Source organism: Protopterus annectens, chromosome 5.part0, assembly GCF_019279795.1.
Source record: "Protopterus annectens isolate FY-2018-M chromosome 5.part0, PAN1.0, whole genome shotgun sequence".
Lineage (NCBI taxonomy): Eukaryota > Metazoa > Chordata > Ceratodontiformes > Protopteridae > Protopterus > Protopterus annectens.
In genome coordinates, this window is record NC_056735.1 from 464,291,781 (window position 1) to 464,311,700 (window position 19,920).

The following is a 19,920-nucleotide window of genomic DNA, read 5'->3' on the forward strand; positions in this document are numbered from 1 at the left end:
GATGCCACTTCCTTCAGAATATAAGATGATTTTAGACAAGTTCATTACAGTCCCCAATTTCTTTAGTATAAATTCACAATATGCAATTCAATGATGCCCTTTTTGTTTATCAGCTTGTCAGTGTTTGACTCTGGATTGAAAGTACTTGTTTAAAATAGATCACTAAGAAAACCACTTTCTTAAACTCATTTCTTTTACTGTCGGCATTTCAATTAAAACCTTATATACTCATAATTTGCTAGATACTACAGAAATGTAGAAATTATGAAGCCTTTCAAACTCTGGCTTGCGCATTATTTTATAACATTATAATGAATGCATATTGTTCTATATCAATGTAATATTTGCTTATACTATGCCATACAACCTTATCTCCCTGAGTTTCTAACTTCTTCTCGTAAGTATAAAATGTTTCTGTGTTTCTACTTCCTCATGTATGTATAAAATTAGACTATATAGTATGCAGCCCACTATTCTTTTTGATCATTGTACATTTGTATTGTTACTATTATGTTTTTTGTTCTAACTGGAGCTTTTCTCCCTGGGCCTCCACTGAAAAAGGACATGTGTCCAGTGGACTTTCCCAGTAAACAAATGTAAAATAATATAGCAATAACCCACGCCTGGGTAGGGGTAATGCTTGATTTACCCACGGTTGGTGTGGTTTGGTCATGAGGGCGAACTATAACTCTGATTTACAACATGCATGCTGTCCAATCAGCGTGCAAGTTTTGGAATATTAATGGGGAGGTCGTTGTATAATAAATAGTAATAAATAATGAAAGATTCACTGAAGTGCAAACCCATTTATATGAACTAGCAGTCATAAAAGGACAGAGATAATAACATTGGGTTATTCCCCCATCTGTCTAGACAGAAGTACAGAGAAGGTCAGAAGGAGTTGCACGGTGTTTTTGTAGACTTAGAGAAAGCATATGACAGGGTGCCTAGAGAGGAGTTGTGGTATTGTATGAGGAAGTCAGGAGTGTCAGAGAAGTATGTAAGAGTGGTACAGGATATGTACGAGGGTAGTGTGACAGCGGTGAAGTCTGCGGTGGGAGCAATGGATGCATTTAAGGTGGAGGTGGGATTACATCAAGGATCAGCTCTGAGCAATTTCTTATTTGCAATGGTGATGGACAGGTTGACAGACGAGATCAGACAGGAGTCCTCGTGGACTATGATGTTTGCAGATAACATTGTGATCTGTAGTGAGAGTAGGGAATAGGTGGAGCAGACCCTGGAGAGACGGAGATATTCTCTAGAGAGAAGAGAAATGAAGGTCATTAGGACTAAGACAGAATATATGTATGTGAATGAGAGGGAGGATAGAGGAATGGTGAGGATGTAAGGAGTAGAGGTGGCGAAGGTGGATGAGTTTAAATAGTTGGGATCAACAGTTCAGAGTAACGGTGAGTGTGGAAGAGAGGTGAAGAAGAGAGTACAGGCAGGATGGAGTGGGTGGAGAAGAGTGTCAGGAGTGATTTGTGACAGATGAGTAGCAGTAAGAGTGAAAGGGAAGGTCTAAAAGAGGGTAGTGATACCAGCTATGTTATATGGGTTGGAGGTTGGAGACAGTGGCATTGACAAAAAGGCAGGAGTTAGAGCTGGATGTGGCAGAGTTAAAGATGTTAAGATTTGCACTGGGTGTGACGAGGGTGGACAGGATCAGGAATAAGTATATTAGAGGGTCAGCCCAGATTGGAAGGTTTGGAAACAAAGCATGAGAGGCAAGATTACGTTGGTTTGGACATGTGCTGAGGAGGGATGCTGAGTATATTGGGAAAAAGATGCAAAGGTTTATGGATGTGGTGAGAGACGACATGCAGGTGGTTGGTGTGACAGAGCAAGATGCAGAGGACAGGAAGAAATGGAAACAGATGATCCGCTGTGGCGACCCATAATGGGAGCAGCCAAAAGAAGATGATGATGAGTGAATGAATATAGAAGTAGTGGAGAAGGTAAGGGGGTTTGATGAAAGAAAGATTACTGTGAGAAAATTAGATTAAAATGTATTGCAGAAATACATATGGTGAGAGACATAGTAGAGAAGAATGCGAGAGTTTCCATTAGGTATAAGGGAGAAATACATGAAGAAGGGGTGTAAGAAGAATGGAGGTGGTATGGAGGCTAGGAGAGGAGTTGTTAGTGGCAAGACTGGAGATGTTGTGGAGGCTAGGTGGGGAGTTGTTAGTGGTTTAGGGTGTAAAGAGGTAAGAGTTAATAAGAAAACTGTAGCGAAGATGCTTTTTATAGGATAAAGATAGGTGTAATGAGGCATGAAACGTAAAAATTCCCCTATTGGCCTGGTTCCTAAGAAACAGGAGGGTGAGTTCAGATTGATTTATCACTTATCTCACCAAGTGGGGGGTTCAATCAATGATTTTATTTACCCTAACTGACCAAGGTACACTACTCTTCTTTGGATCTGGTGGTGGCATCATGGGCTATATAGGCACCTGGCTCAGTAAGACAAATATCCAATCTGCTTTCTACCTTCTCCCTGTAAGACAAGAGGATTGGCCTTATGTAGGATTTCAGTTCAATGGGGAGATATCTTTCAACACTGCAATGCCAATGGGATATACTGTGGCTTGTGCAACATTGAAATATTTAGCCCAGCTTTACACTGGAGTTGGTGAAAATGCCCCCCACCAGTCATCAGTACACTACCTAGATGAATTTTTGATAGTTGGGGAGAGTCAGGATGGTGCTTCAGAAGGGATGTCCATTTTCAACCAGCTCTGCAGCAAGTTGGGGGTACCCATGGCCAACAACAAGTTAGAGGGTCCAAGCCATGTCCTGACTTTCTTGGGCTTAGATATAGATGCCACTGATAATTCCTTCAAGCTTCCTCCGCTCAAACTGGAAAAAGTCTGGCAGTTACTTTGGGGATTTCTGTGTTCCAGCAAAGTATGGGTAGAAATAATGTTATGTTTTTTTTTAATTTTGCTTGCAGGGTGGTTTCTCCAGGCTGAACTTTCTTAGCATCCATGCCTGACTTGCTGAAAGCTAATAGGCCCAATAATCACCTGGTCATGTTGACCAGATGGGTTAAAGAGGACCTTTGGTTATGGTTTAGCCAGTTTATTGCAGTTGCTTTCTGGCAGTCCCTTTGGATTACAGCCACTGAACTTGAGCTTCTTACTGATGCAGCTCGGGGGTCTGGTATGGGGGGGGGGGGGTTAGGGGTAGTTGCTTTGCTGAAATTTGGCCAGAAAGTTGGTTGATGGAGAGGAACAGGGGCATCACATTTCCAGAAATTATTCCCATTTGGGTGGCAGTGATAGGTTACCTAACAAGAGGATAATTTTTTTTCACTCAGGTAATATTGCAGTGATTCACAGTCTCAAAAAGTTTTCTTCCAGGTCCAGATGGGTCCACATTCATCAGGCTTTTAGTTTTGATGAGTTTACAGATTAATTTGTCATTTTGGTGTGTTCGTGTCCCCAGTCATCTTAATCCTATAGCTGCAAGCTTTCCTGGTTTCAGTTTGCCAGGTTTTGTCTCTTGGACATGCATCTTGATCTAAAGGGTACCTTACTGCTCTGGAAGTCTGGCTAATTGGAGAAGACTAGCATTATCAGTTTGGCAAATGTTTGGGTCAGCAACACTAGGAAAGCTTACTTGTCATCTCTACAGCTTTTCAAGAGATTCTACAGGTCTTTGATCCCTGGTCCTAAGCCATGGGGGGTGCCGTTGTTGATGCAATTTTAGTGGCTAGGTCCACAGGGAGGGATTCACCTAAAACTCTCAGAGTATACCTGGTGGCTTTAGGATGGTTGGAGTGTTTTTTTTTTTTTTTTGGGGGGGGGGTGGCCTTCAGGCTATGTAAATACACTGGGTTATAGGGAGGATACATAAGAGCCTAAAGAACATGCAGAAAACTTCCCAGGATTCCAGAAAATCTATTGGGAGATAACTGCTTCCCCTTGTTATTCAAAGTCTTGATAGGGACATTGGTGAATTTCATTTGTTTGCTCTATAGCTGCTTTGTTCACCTCTTTGTATGCAGGTGCATTCTGGGTCAATTAATTACGTATATACCTTTGTTGGGAGGATCTTGTCATCTACAGGGAGTTTGTCTTGATTTGGTTGAGACAAGAAAAGAATGATCAATCTGGTAAAGTTCAGCAAGTGAGCCATTGTGCTAGTCACCTGTCCTGTGCATTGGGTAAGTTTACTAATTAATATTACCCCCTTTGGAGAAAAGGTCAGGCCTGGTTTTCATGTGGGCCTCTAGCAGGACTTTAAACCATCTGAAATTAATGACTTTCTTAGGCAGGCCTTGGCAGGGAAAGGAATTCACCCACAAGGATACTCTTCCCATTCCTTTCAGATAGGCCATATCTCAGAATTGGCAGTGGAAGGGAAATCTGTGCAGGTCATTCAAAGAATGGGAAGGTGGGTCTCTTGATGCCTTTTTGTCATATTTCAGGCATTAATTTTTATTTCTGCTGCAGGTAAGGAGGTGATTTGGCTCTTGGGCTATTCTTTTATTCAGAGATCATCCATACAAGCCTTGGCCCACCCAGCTGGTCATGTAAGTTGTTTTGAAAGCAACCAGTGGAGAGTTCATTCGTTTGGTTTCCCAGATCTTAGTTGTTTTCAGTTTTGGGATATATGGCACAAGATTACAATGGAAGAAGCCTTTCCCACATTGAGATAATTCACCTCGGGGGAAGTGATCTGGGTCAAGCTCCAAGAAGATACTGTTGAGCAGAATCTTATCTGATATAGAACACTTGCAGCAGCTATGTCCGAAGGTAGCTCTCTTTTGGTCTGCCATTATCCTTAGACTGTACTGGAAGGGCACTAGAAGGCCTAGCGCCACTGAGAGAGTGAGACATCTTATCAACCAGAGAGTCAAACAGACTGCTAGCCAAATTGGTTTTCAGATGACTGAGCATAGTGATACTGATAGACTGGAACATGATTTCTATTATTTGGAAAATGTTGAATTAAATAACATGGGTTTAATTTGGATCTGGTTGTTGCTATTCAAAAATTGTCAAAGTATCTTGATTTCTTTCATAACCCAGAATTTATTTGTGAGGCCATTGATTTGAGGGGAATGGCATGGCAGGCCGGTTTAGTGGTAGCATTACGGCTTCATCCCCCTTGCGTCCCCCCCCGTTCTTGTTCAGCAGCCTCAGCTCTCTTCAAGTTGGACCAGTTTTGACCAGTGGCTTGTAAGTATGAGTTAAACAAGTTAGCCATCAGGTCTGAGGTAGCCAGGAATACACACCCAGTTTTCTTTGAGGTGATAGCTGGAACAGGCAGGTGTACACCAACCAGCTTGAGTCGATGGTTTGATGATATTTGTTGATATGTTGCTTATGAATTGATTATGGCATTGCTATAGGCTGTCTGTGACTGTTGCATACTAAAAGTTGTCAAAGTCAGTCTGTGGTGTTTTATGACTCACCTCAGTGGACTACACCATTTGTATTTTGTATTATGATAAAGATAATCATGCTTCACTTGAAGAAAAACTCACTACCTCTGAAGCTCCAAAGCCTTTGAAGAGTGAAAAGAAACTACTTACCATCCATGAATAATACTATAAACTGTGGTAAGTTACCTGTCTTAAGACAACTTGTACAAATGTGATATAAGTTACTGCTGCGATAATGACATGCCATTTGGTAAAATCTGATTACTATGTTACAAGTCACTGATTTTTAAGATAAAGCCGAGGTTTGGAATAAGATTAATACTGATATTTTGGTTCTGGTTAAAATTAAGATTAAGCTTAAAGTTAACCTCAGGGCTCCATTCTAGGTCCTCTCCTTTTCTCCTTGTTCATCAATGACCTCCATGCTGTAATCCCTCAAGCAACCACTATACAATATGCAGATGATTCTATGCTCATATGTACTGCCAATACTTCATCTGAACTTCAAACCCTAACCCAGAAATTCTTTAGCACAGTAGAAGCTTGGTTCTTGAAACGCTGCCTCCTGCTGAATGCTAAAAAGACCACGTTCTTGCTCTTCTCACCTAACACTAAGACCCCCCCATTGATTTCTCAATAAAATCGAATAATGGCACCCTTATATCCCCAGACTCCTTCACCAAACTGCTAGGCATCACAATTGATAACAATCTCACCTTTGATAACCATATTAACAATACCATTAAAACAGTAAACAGAAAAATAGGCTCCTTATATAGAATAAAACCTTTCTTAACCCCAACATCCAGAGGTAAAAGTGCTCACTCCCATTTAATCTCATCCCTTCTGTATGCTTCACCCATATACACTAACCTAAAAAAAACTAATCTTGTCAAACTAGCCAACTCCTATAACAATATAGCCAGATTTGCCACTGGGAGCCATTATAGAACTCACCATTGTCTGAAACTACAGCAACTTGAATGGTTAGAACTAAAAAAAACATTTTGATACTTTCACAAATTACCATAGTTCATAAAATATTTTACCAACCAAGCAACACCCCTATACTTTCCAACCTTATTACCCCTTACAGAAATCTCAACTCCTTACGATCTTCCAGGAAACTTCTTGCTAACACAAGCAAGTCTAATAACCTGGCAGGTGACTCCTTATTCAGCAAACTGCAATATGCTGCCACAAGAGCTAATTATACTTCCTTCGCTGCCCCTTTTTAAACAAAGGCTAAAGAAACACCTTAAGACACACTGGTTATGCCCCTGTTCCAACCCTGACTAATCCTCTGATTTCCTCTACTCTACCACTATACTGCATCCTCTGCTATAGTCCTTTTAAGTAGTGAATATCTCAAGTAATTTTCATAAGTCTTGTCATGAATGTTCTGTCTCAATCCTTCTGTATATTTTTTTCTCAAATAACATTCTGTAAAATGACCTTTCCTATTTCTGTATAATCAATGGAAAGAAATCTTTTCTTTCCTCAAGAATTAGCTGACACTTAGCATTATAACATAATTTCCTTGTATTATTGTTGCAGGATATATATGTGTGATATGATCTGAAAAAAAATGTTTTGTATAATACTGTGATGTCTTTACTGTATCTCTGTGTTTACAAATGGAGCTTATCTCCTCGGGCCTCCACTGAAAATGGACATACAATCCAGCTGGACTAGCCCGGTTAACAAATGTAAAATAAATAAATAAATAAATAAAATAAACTTTAAAACTGGAATTATAGAGTTTGTAGTTTTATGTATAGGATTTGGAAAATGGGTTTTGTCTCAGTCAATGTCTTAGTATGTACTTTTCTAAGTTTTGCATGTGGACTGCATCTTTATAGAAAAAAACAACTCTGCCAGGGGTGGCTCATGCTATAGAACTGCAGGACTGCAGCCCCCCCACCTGTAAAATGAATAAAATAAATTCCCCATCCCCCCACCATAGAACATATAAAATTAAAAATTTCTGAACTCCGCACATGCGTGCTTAGTTCCTGACTGCTGTGTTAGGCAGACCAGAACTCCACACACACTTGTGTGCTCATTCATGAACTCTAGACTGCTCTGATAGGCAGTCTGGATAGGGAAGGCAGGAAATTCCACCCTTCCAGCCCAGAGGTCTGTGCGGTGATGACCACACAAACTGGAAGGTCACCGGACTGCATCACCCACAGGCTCCAGCCTCCTCACGGGAGACCCAACAGCATGCGGTGTGTGTGTGTGCCTCCTCATGGGAGACCCAATGGCATGCATGCTCCAGCCTCCTCACGGGAGACCCAACAGCAGAGAGTGTGTGTGTGTGTGTGTGTGTAATGCCCCAGTTGCTACATGGTGGTGGGTAGAGAATAAGGCTTGAACCCTGTACCTTGGGCCCAAGTGACAAGAGCCTGAATTCCCTACCCACCACCATTTGTAAAACATTTGCAGATTTTTGCCTCATATTGTTCTGTTCCTCATAAAATTTGTGGTTTCTGTATTTTTTGTTACTTAACACATGCAGTGGTAGCATTGTTGCCTGACAGCTACAGGTTGTCTGGTTTGATTCTTGGCTGGGGTGAAGTCTGCATGTCCTCCCTGTGTTTGTGTGGGTTTGCTCTGGTGTCCTCAATGGATATTTGTCCCTATTTTTTGGACTGTATTCCCCCATTATTGGCTTCGTCCAGGTTTTTTGTGCCAAGCTTGAGAGCTTTGATGATAACTGAACTCACTGAATATGTTTGGGGGCTGTATTCCCCATTATTGGCTTTGTTCAGGTGTTTTGTGCTTGACAGCTATGGTGAGAACTGAATTCACTAAATGGTAGCCATTTAAGTTTCAGTCTTCCTTTCTTTCATAAAAAATCAATGATTTGGCATAGAGGTATGTTGCTCTGACTGTTTTGCACAGGGTCCTGGGTTCAATACTTGGCAGGAAAATGTATGGTGGTAACATAGCATTTTATTCTAGCAACTTTCCAACATTATACAAGCAATGTTTAAAATGTGTCCCTGGTTTTTGGGCTTTTGTCCCACCCCAAATAAATGTTGGCTTTTTCCAGATTTCTTGTGCCACAAAGTTCAGAGATACAGCTGAGTGTAGAGTAGATTTTACAAGAAGCTCAGAGCTGCAGGGGAATAAAAGTTTAGTGCTGCTTATGCCAAGTCTGATTACATTGTTAATAGCACAACAGGTAGTGTACTTGCTTTTGATGCAGAAGGCTGTGGGTTCTACTCCCACAGTAGGTAGATCCATTGCTGATACTGTACTCTGTTGTAAAGGGGATCGATGCTGCAGGCCTCTTTGGCGAAGATACATAGTAACTATGAACCTGTTCTCAGTTTGCCATCCATTTCCTATTGCGATATTACTAGCTTATCATTTTTTTAATGCAACAAAGGCAATTTCTTCCTCAAGAGCAACAGGCACTTTATTTGTAGATGAAACAATGACATATAAAGTTGTTTGCTAGCAGTAACCTCTTCATTAGTTAACAGATTTCTTTAACGTGGAATTATTTAGATGACTTTTACTTCTTCAGAGATCATGCATATTTACTGATACTGGTGGACTGTAGAAGTTTGAGTAGACTTTTATGATGGAAATGTTCGGAATTGGGCAGTTTTGTCATTATTGCTGCATGCATTTTGTTTCATTGTTTACTGGAAAAATGTTCAAAACAATAAATTTAAAATGCCCACTAACAACTGTACTGTATTGTATAAGGAATATAATTTAATACAGTCAGGAAGGTGTATCAAAGAGCATGTGTATGTTTCATGTTCAATGGGCCTATGATTTGAAAATAGCCCAACATTAATCTTTATCTGCCACTGGCAAAATGTATTTTCTTTGAATGTGGGTTTCAATTCTGTTTCAATGAATGTGAGTTTCAAGGGCAGAGAAGTTTTAATGCTATGTCTATTTTCATTGTGAGACTGCATTGCTTTGTTTAGCAGATATCTATTAGGGTTTATGTTGTAAAATATAAAATAAAACTTTTAAATGAAATCCATATCATCACAGAAGTAAAGCAGTATGCACATTACAGTGTTTATGGCAAATGGGGCGAAATAACAAAGGAATGGGACATTAGAATGGCTGCAGGGGAGGACGCTCCATTCGACCATGATTTTGTGAGGGGGGGTGGGCAGCAAACACAGACAGCCCCAGCTGAACTATACCTCTCAACTGTCCAGAATTTTGCAGAATGAATAGATTTTTGCTTCTTATTTTTGGTTTGTTCCTCATAAAATTGGTGGTTTTCTGCCAAATCATTTAGGAATGAAGTCACTAAATAATGACAGACATTGAGTTTCAAACGTCATAACCTTCAGGAAAATGCATGCTAAAGCAAGACCTGTTATTCTATCAACTGTCTAAAGTTTATACAAGAGCAATTTTTAGTACTGTTTGTATGTTCCCCCAATATATTTGGCCTTGTCCAGATTTCCTGCATTAAGAGGTTGAGAGGTACATGCAAATAAATCGCTTTATAGAATTAGGAATATCCAAACCTCTCAACTGTCTCCAATTTTGGCTCAAAATGTTGCTCTCCCCCTAATAATCCCTCTGCAAAATGGCAATTTTGGAAGAAAAGATGGAGGGTTTACAATTATAAATAACTGTAATGATCAGAGTTATGGATTACCTTTATTTCAGAAAACCATGTAGTTGCTCTTATTTTGTCAGCTGCTCAAGTTAACAGTACTAATTTTAAAAAGGTGTCCCTTCTTTGACAGGTTCCCAGCTGCATTGTGTGGCAATTTTATATTTTTGCATAACATAGTTGGTCTGTTTTTCATAAAATTGTGGTTTTCTGGCAAATTAGTAGCAAATCATTAAAGACTGAAGTTAAAAAATAATGACAGACATTTGAGTTTCAGATTTCATACCCTTCAAAAATTCATAGTAATGCAAGACCTACTACTATTCTACTATCTTTCTAAGTTTATAAGAGCAATATTTAAAAATTGTCTTTATTTTTGGGCCTGCGTCCTACTTCTATGTATGGCGTTTTCCAGATTTCTTGCTCTGAGGTTGAGAGGTATCAGTGTCAGAGCCATCACCGTCAGCCAGAGACATTTCAAACTGTGACCTACTTGTTGCACTACACTCCCCATTGTAGTCACTCTGGATGTGTCCAAGCAAGACAAGGAGCAGTTATGCAGTGTAAGTGTGCAGAGTATTCCCCCATCCAAGGTAGACCACAAGTATGACCGTGGCTTTTCATCTGTCCTTGATTTTGCAGAATGTTCTTGTTTTCTGTCATATTTTTATACTGTTGATTTATGCTTCTTATTATTCAGAAAACGCATGCTGTTGCGGTGCCCTGTTGCTCTGTATTAAAGTAGCAATGCTTTAATGAACATCAGGTAAGCTTGTTGGAGATTGTAAGATGCAAGTAAGCTTTAATAAGCATACTGTTAAAGAATTACCAACATTGAAAGCCTTTTCATTGTTGCCATGCAGAGAATATTTACATAACTAGATAATGTATAAGCCTTAGGTATTGAAATGCATATGACATTATTTGTAATAAAGGACAGGATTACAGTATTTGCAGAAGCTCATTACATTTGTTGGAAACTTGAAGTTATCTTTGCAGGCTTTACCCGTAAACTAAACAGAATGCCAATTTATCATGTGTGGTCCATAACTTGTGCAGTAATCCTTTAAGCAATTTATCTTGAGCTTTTTCTTGTTCACTGTTTATTTTTTACTTTGATCATGTGTTCTCTATGAAACAAGTAGATAGTTGTTGTCAGGCAGCAGGTCTTTTTTGGATAAGAAACATTTTTACAAGTGGGGGTATCACAGAGATTGTTACTTTCAGCATGTTACTTGGTAATTTTATAAATCTGAATATAAATTATAATTAGAACTGCAGTGCAAGGAGAAGTGGTTTGAGCTGAGTGCTGCTTGTTTTTTTTATACTTGATTTTGACTGGAATTCCAGTAATGTATTTAAAAAGTAATTTATTTTTTCATGCCTTACAGCCTTTGTGTTTCCATCTAGATATTAAGTAAGCTGTCATGTAGCCAATGCATTGAAATATTTTTTTCCTTCTAAACTTCATTTTGTCTTGATTGGACTCTTGTAATGACGGTTTGGCACCCAGGGCAGCGTATTTAATTAAAGTTCCAGTTGTTGTGGTTTTGAGCATAGCTCCACCCCTTTCTAGTTGGTCACACCCCTTCCCATTGGTCCCAACCATTCAGCTGTCTCCTGCAGCCCCCCTTTAATTTGAAGTCACCAGCCACCAGTGAACTCTGCTCACATTTTTTCTGTTTTATCTTCAACAAGATGGACTTAATTATGTTGTCTCTGATAAGCCTGTGTTTGAAAAGTTGCATTGAAGTAGTATAAGCTATATAACTTAATGGTATAGCAGCGTTTGGTCTGAGCATTAATACAATTCAGGGTCCAACTAATGTGCTTCTTATTATCAAATAATTCTAAAGTAGCCCCTAGTTGTCTAATTCTGGAAACACTATAAATTATTTAGGAATAAAACTCTTGTGATAAACTTATGTTTTCTTTGTTACTGGAGGGCCATCCCTTCAATAATTATCAGTCATCTCTCACATGAATTCTAGAACTAGTCTATAATAATTGCTATTTTCCAAAATCATGTTATTTTGAATGAGCAGTTTTAACCATCTTCATTCACTAGTATGATTCCCAATACTGATGTATCTTTGCTACACAGACTCTGTTTTCTCATTTGGTGTATATCCCACTTCATCTTTTTACATTCATATTAAAGCTTGCTTCCACATTCTCAAAGCTCGTTATGGCTGCATCCCTGTCATTACTGTTTACTGTATACTTGAGCTGTTGTGATCAAGTGCTAGATTGTATGTATGTTCTTATGTCTAGCTCTCTAAGTCTTCTTTAATGCACCCTATAAAATTTTATCTTTAAACAAAAAGTAATAGTTTTTGGTCTACATTCTAATTACATCGCATGATGGTGACTATTTTTATATCACTCATGTTTTGTATTCATTTGTGTCACCAAAAAGATAAAATTTCAAACACAACAGTGCAAATAGATGACGTCTCAGTCTTAGGGTCGTAGCGGCATTTATACTGCTTCTCTGTTGGTCTACCTTTTTTATATCATTTTATAGTGTATGGCTCTGAAATATCATGCAACTTTTTTCATTTATTATAAGTAGTTGATGTGTACATAGTCATTTTAACTGCAAAGAATTCCTGATATACTGAAGAACAAAAGCATTTGATATGTATTAATTAATAAAGGGCTCATTATTAAGAATGACTGCATATATTTGTATTTAATTTCTAATTTTGGTAAATGTGCCTTAATTGAAGAAGTGGGTTTTAAATATCTGCATCAAGCTTTTACAAAAACTTTGCATTGACCTTCAATGCAACTGCTTCAGGGACAAAGAATAACAAATGTGTTTCTTCATTGATTAATCATAGATAATCAGTGTTTACTTATGTTTTCACTAATTGTTCACTTAAGTTTATTCTATGGCTATACTGCTAAACATCTCCTCATCCTCATAATGCCTTTGTCTTTCTTTACGTTTGTCTTTGTATTCTTACTTGGTATTGCATATATTTCCTCAAACTGCATATTGTAAATTGCACATAATTGTACATGATTGTAACATTATAATCTTTAAGATTCTGTATATCTTTTTAATTTCACATCATAATTACTTTGACTAATCATCAGAAAAAGGGCTTAGCCCAATGCGGTTAACTGAGTAAAAAAAATGTAAAAAATTAAAAAGTAAATAAATACATTTTAAATTGCTACTGCACTATTTTTTTCACAGTTTTTGTTCACCAGTACCATGTTGTAATGATTGTGTGTGTGATTTCGCTGTGGTGTACCACTAAATTTTAATAGTCTGTCTGTGTGTGCTCGACATCTTATAAAGCATTAGGCAGCTGTACAGATTTAAATCTTCCACTGACAATTTAATTAGCATTGCTAGCAGACCTTATTAACAATTTTTTTGGGATACTTAAAATATACATGTTACTGCACTAGGGATTACACATACTATGCCTAAATTGAATTCTTTATACATCACATGTCCTCGCTGTTTTTTTTTTTTCTTTTAGGAGCTTTCCCTTAATTATCCTTTTCATATCGGATGCTGTGACCTTCTTTAAAACTTCTTATGCCTTCTTACACACATATGGACACAATGCCACTTTCCCATTCTGGACACAATGACTCTTTCCCATTCTGATATCCTGATAGATGCACTGCTGAAAACAATGAAGCAAAGTACTAAGTACTCATGCTGAACTAGGCCATCACTGTACCTATTTTTTCATAAAAGAGAGGTACAGGTTGGAACAACCTCCACTTTCAGATATATGCAGTAAAATCCTTGTCCATACTCTTATTTCCTTTTGCTAGTCCTTTTTTCTATTCCTGCTTGACCTAGTATAACTATAACTTTTTAAAGGACTTACTTTTTACATTAACTGCATAAGCCACTTTTTATGTACTGTAAACTTCTCTTCATCTGCTGATATCTCTTCAGAATACATTCTGTTTTCACCTGCTGATGCAAAACTTTGACAAAGGTCCACAGTTTTTTCCTGCCATCTATTCCTGTGTCTTCATAAGCATAATCTGACTTATTTCTGCAGTCTTGAAATATTCATGTTTATAGAGTCAAGCAATTCTTAGTATTTATGCAGATTCAAATAATTCCACTGCCATTTTAGAACCCCATACTGAAAACACACACACACACACACACACACACACACACACACACACACACACACACACACACACACATATATGCACTTAACCTTGAAGCAAACTGCAGTGTAATTGTATATCCCCATGGGCTTTTTGGTTGTGACATCAGTGATCTTATCTATTTTAGAGAACAGCTAGCTAAGAAAGTTTCCTGCATTGGGAATGCCACATCTATTTTTTTATTCATAAGATAAATTCCACATATGGTATTCTAAATAATGTTTTACAAATCAAAAGAACATACTACTACACCAGCATATTGCATTTGACTACAAGAGTAATCTATAAAAAAATAAATAAATAAAAAAGATATTCTAAGATTAGCTTATGTCAGGTAATGAGCTGTTTCTTTAAATAAACACGGAAAAAAAATTATCTTCTGAGAGCAAAATTGCACAGGCATAGTTTATATAGCTTAATTGTAGAAAAAAAAAAGACACTGCTAAATTGCCATGTAGTGATAGCCTAAATAATACAACTAAATGGTGATCATCACTCATGGGCAGTAATCTTCAACAGTATGAGTAATATTTCATGATTACTGTTGGTACTCTAATGCTAACAAATGTAAACTAACAAAAAAAAAAAAAAACTTTTTTTTTGAGAGAACATATCACAAAATGGGAAAACATTCATTATGAGGCACAAAAATGCCAACCCATTTTTTTTGATTGAACAGCATTTAAATAGGACATATTTCACATTGATCAGTTAACTATGAACAAAATGCTTAGTCTTCAGTGTATTCAATAAGCAAAGTAGCTGCATCATACTATGCTTAACTGACCCCTTCTGTAGCTGCTTCCAGTTAGTAGAGCACACCTATTATATGATCATTTGGACCCTCGATTATACCTACCATGCAATGGTCCAGCTGTGACTGCACGACTTCCTGCTCTACACTTCTCTTTTCCAGTGAAGGCATCTGTGCCTTTACATCATTCATAACCTTCTTACATTCCGACATACGTTGCTCAAAGTTTGCTGGCTTTTGGAACAGCCGAAACTTTGTAGAAACATCCTGCAACTTTTTCTGAAACAAAATGATATACTTTTCAATACAGTGTTTTTGTATTGAGAATAATTTGATTAAGATGAAATAGATAAATACAGATTTGATGCTGTTTCAGTTCATTTCCTTATCAGGACTAAATACCAATAGTAGACATTAAATGACTCTTGCTTGTCAGGGATGTTTGAATATATTTTGAAATAAAATTTTAGTAAAAGAAAAATAATGCATTCAACAACCCCCATTATCACACATTAAATGTTGAGAATTTATATTACAGTATACTTTTTTATCATTATCCAACTATTACCAGTGGAAACAAAACTCTGATTTCAAGGGCAATCCAAGAACAGTGCTGGATTAAATGACTTAGATACTGTCATATAAGAGATAAAAAGTGGCTGAGAAAATTGCAGGTTATACTACATGAAACCAATATTAAGACCCACAGCCTTAATGTTCCGCATTAAATACCACACATGCATATCTTCTGAAATAGCTCTTAAGCATTCCTTAAAGACAATAATTTTTCAGAAATTAATACATGAAAAGGTTGGATAGACAGTAACAAATACATCAGCTGGAAAGAACACGTAAGTATGCATGAATGTACAAAAGTAGGCTGGAAGTCAGAAGTGCGACTGTGAAGCACTTTTCTAGAAAACTGTAAAAGGATGTTCTCTTTTCTCATTGTGAAATACATTTTCTTTCTTCGTTCTTCTGAATTGTTTCTTTTGTGACATTCAGAAGGCAAGTGAGTAACGAGTTAAATGCCATTAATCATTATTCAAATCTGTAACAATAGAAAAGCTTGACCCTAAGTATAGTTGTTCCATATGCCTTAATAGCCAGCTTTACTGCAGTACAGGAGAATTAAAATGAGGAATAAGTGCCAGCCTGATAGTAGTGCAGTAGGGTTCCTACACAAAGCATTACTGATCTGAGTTCAAGAGTGGGCCTAGATGCCACAGAGCTAGCCAAAGAAGGGTAGAGTGTTGACCCCAGTCATGATTTCGTCCGTCTCTTTTAGTGTTTCCTAGCATGACTGGAAGGTGTGCATTAGTCTGTGATATAGGCATAGCTGTAGCTTTTCATTAGTGCAGTATAGCCCTGACTAAAACTATATGTCATGTAAGAGCTTGATTTGTCAGGCAGACCAGTATTTTAGCTTCAGTTTGCAGTCAATATAGAAAATAATTACCTGATCTGGTCACTTTATAATGGGTGATGAAATTTGCAGATCTGATGCTTTTCTTTTTAATCTCTGTCACATGCAAGCAATCATTGTACTTCCAGTGTTCGTATGCTATTCTCTTTTAGGTACATCAGTTGGCTACATTATAGTCAGTGAAACAGAAATATACATTTCATCAGATAATGTTTAAAAAGACTACATTATTCTCTGCATGCTACCTTCCCCTATACATACCGATACTATATCATAGCTGAAACAGTATATCAGCATCACCATCAGAAATTAATCTATACAAGTTTTCTTTAAGATAAAATGTCAATTTTATAATCTGCAGCAGAAGCAGTCTCCTCACTCTACTGAGCATCACTCTTCACAAAAATATCTCCTTTGAGACTTCTTTTCATTCCTGAATAAAATACAGCAGCAAAGCCAAAATTCATCTGAATGATTATATTTTAAAATAACTAATACATGGATGGAAAAGAAAAATGAAAAAAAAAATAGTAAACTAGCAATAAATCAGCAAATAAATAAGATCTCCTCTGCTCATACGTTGAGTTCCGGCTTAATTTACAATTTAGTTTTCAAAATAAAACACTAAGCACCCTCTGCCATCTCTCTACCTTGATGACCACACAGAGAAAGATGGAATTGTGTCATATACTTTCTGTGCAAAACTTGACTCAACATGTTATGCAACAGCATTTTCATCTATAAAATGATTCCACAAAATGAAGAAAAAAAAAGATACAGTTAAAGCTCATTATTATAGGTTCATAGGTAAATAATAGGCTAACTGCCCTTGACGACCATTTAAAGGCTAGCCAGTTTCCATTTTTGTGCTCTAATTAACCTATCCTATTTGGTTAGAGATTTGCCTTATCCATCCTATGGTTGATAATTATATTTTAACCCTAATGAGAATAACTGGGATCATACTATAGATAATTTGAGGGAACCCATGAATGGGATAAAGCATTTAAGAGCTGCCTCTTCAATTAGTAATACAGGGCGCAGTTCTTGGTAAATCTTTTGTTTCCCATCCCCAGATCCAAGTTACACTTGCATATGGATGGACTTTGATGTGGATGGGAAGTCTGTTCCCGAAAAGTGGTATCCTCCAAATTATTCTCTTGATATATGGATGGACTTTGATGTGGATGGGAAGTCTGTTCCAGAGCAGTGTTATCCTCCAAGCTATTCTGTTGATATATGGATGGACTTTGATGTGGATGGGAAGTCTGTTCCCAAGCAGTGGCATCCTCTGAATTATTCTGTTGATATATAGATGGACTTTGATGTGGATGGGAAGTCTGTTTCATAGTAGTGCTATCCTCCAAACTATTCTGTTGATATATGGATGGACTTTGATGTGGATGGGAAATCTGTTCCCATAGCAGTGGTATCCACTGAACTATTCTGTTGATATATGGATGGACTTTGATGTGGATGGGAAGTATGTTCCATAGCAGTGCTATCCTCCAAACTATTCTGTTGATATATGGATGGACTTTGATGTGGATGGGAAGTCTGTTCCTGAGCAGTGGTATCCTCCAAACTATTCTGTTGATATATGGATGGACTTTGATGTGGATTGGAAGTCTGTTCCCGAGCAGTGGTATCCTACGAACTATTCTGTTGATATGCCAGAGAAGGTTTACATCCCTAGATCAAGTAATTCTGATCCATTTAACTTGCTGATGCTCAGTAAATCCATCAGTATTGGTTCAAAGAAGGTTTGTGTGCCAGACACAGGTTACCACTTAGCAGCTTATAGGATACTGAGTTTAGGGACAGGGCTTTAATTTGGTTCATGTAGGACATGTCATTTATGCCTTGTATCCTTTTTGTAAGGTATCTCTCTGGGAATTCCAGTTGCTGCATGTGTCTGGACAGATACATGCCAAAGAGGGCATTGTGTTCAATGACTGGCCTAATGAGGGCTGAATAAAGAGGGGCAATGACGTTCTTAGATCAAGACACAGTCCCTTTGTTTATAAGCTCTGCAATATAGAAGGACTTTCTTACAACAAAGTACACATGCTGGTCAAATGTTAGGTCACTGTCCACATACATTCCCAAATCCTGAACAAATGGGACAGTTCTTACTGAAATATTGTCAATGTGGTAGTTCTCTGTGGAAGATGACTTTGCAAAAGATACAATACTGCATTTTTTGGCATTTAGTTTCATTCCATGATTAGAAAACACTTATTTATTTGGGACACAACTTCCTGCAGGATGACTAAGTTATTTCACTATTCAATGACTGCTCCAACCTTGCAGTCATCTGCAAACTTAATTAGCCAGAACCCGTTGCTATTTACTTTTACTTCAGAAAAGTAGATGCCAAGCAGGAGAAGTCCCAGCAGATAATAATGGGGCCTCCAGTGGTGACTGCTTTCTTTGTTGTTATTATTATTATTGTTATTATTATTTTTATTATTATCATTATTGTTTAAAGATGATATGCTGGTGACAAAAGTCAGAAATTAGTTTTCATGCTTTGCATTTACTAAACAGGCAATGAGTCTTATAAGACATAAGCAGATATTCATCTCATTTTATATATATATATATTTATAAAAAACACTTGTCCTACTAACCCAAGCAGTGTGCAGGGGGACAGGTATGTGTAATACATTTCAATGCGTCTCCCCACCATGCCAGATTTTAGCATGCTATGGTTACTGGACTGATAGATGTGTGACTCAAGAACTGGTAGTTTGAATCAGTATCACTGAAAACCACTCTCTGTGGTTATTGGGTTTGATCTTTTCCCAGTAGTTGTGTGACCAAGGAGACAGCATACTTAAGATGGGAGTTTTGCCCTTACATTGGTGGTGCAGAGGTCTTACCCCTCAGTAACAGAGAAAAACTTTCTTTGTGTACTGCTGAAAATGTTTTCCAGTGATACTGATATACAAACAATACTGTCTCTCATCCTGGGGATTGTTAGCATGTCAACACAAATCCATTAAATCCATTACATGCTACCTACAGGATAAGTACTGACATAATTCATTTGGAAGCATAAGATGTTAATGATTTCCTGCTTTCTTCTCACTGTGGACTAGGACACAGGGGCCAGATATGCTTTTGGTGTATGTGGGTCTGGGTGATATGAGTAATGTGTGTCATCAAGCCTAATCTCAGACTGTGACCTTTTGCATAAAACACCCATTGATTAGGAATACTTCAGGTTAAAGGTTTTCCTTGTGCAACTTCCTGAAGACCCAGCAAGTCTGCTTAATCCCTATGAGTTGGGTCTATCAGCGAGATTCTACTAGGCTCCATATCCTGGGTGTGAGATATCAGATGCTTGTTAAATTCTTGCTGTGAGCCTGAGTTGTGTGTGTTAGACTTCACTTTTATGGAATTGTGTGATGTCACTGTTAGGATTAGTGTATTCTTTCCATCCTCAGAAGCCTCATCTAACAGTCACACTCTCTCCAGCAAGATCTAGTTGTCATTACCAAAAGTTTATACATGATGGATAATTTGGGCTTGTTAGACAATGCAGAATTGTGTCTGTGATTAGCTCCTCTTCA

The 19,920-nt window shown here is 37.8% G+C and overlaps 1 protein-coding gene across 9 annotated transcripts in view; it reads right to left on the reverse strand.

Moving 5' to 3' along the window:
* The window catches only part of DMD (dystrophin), a 9,298,038-nt gene that overhangs the window by 5,817,232 nt on the left and 3,460,886 nt on the right, over positions 1–19,920 (reverse strand). For all 9 annotated transcript variants that reach the window (XM_044072398.1, XM_044072396.1, XM_044072400.1 and 6 more), the window contains one exon: positions 15,022–15,195. In XM_044072398.1, the coding sequence (XP_043928333.1) occupies positions 15,022–15,195 (174 nt within the window). The remainder of the gene's footprint in view (positions 1–15,021; positions 15,196–19,920) is intronic.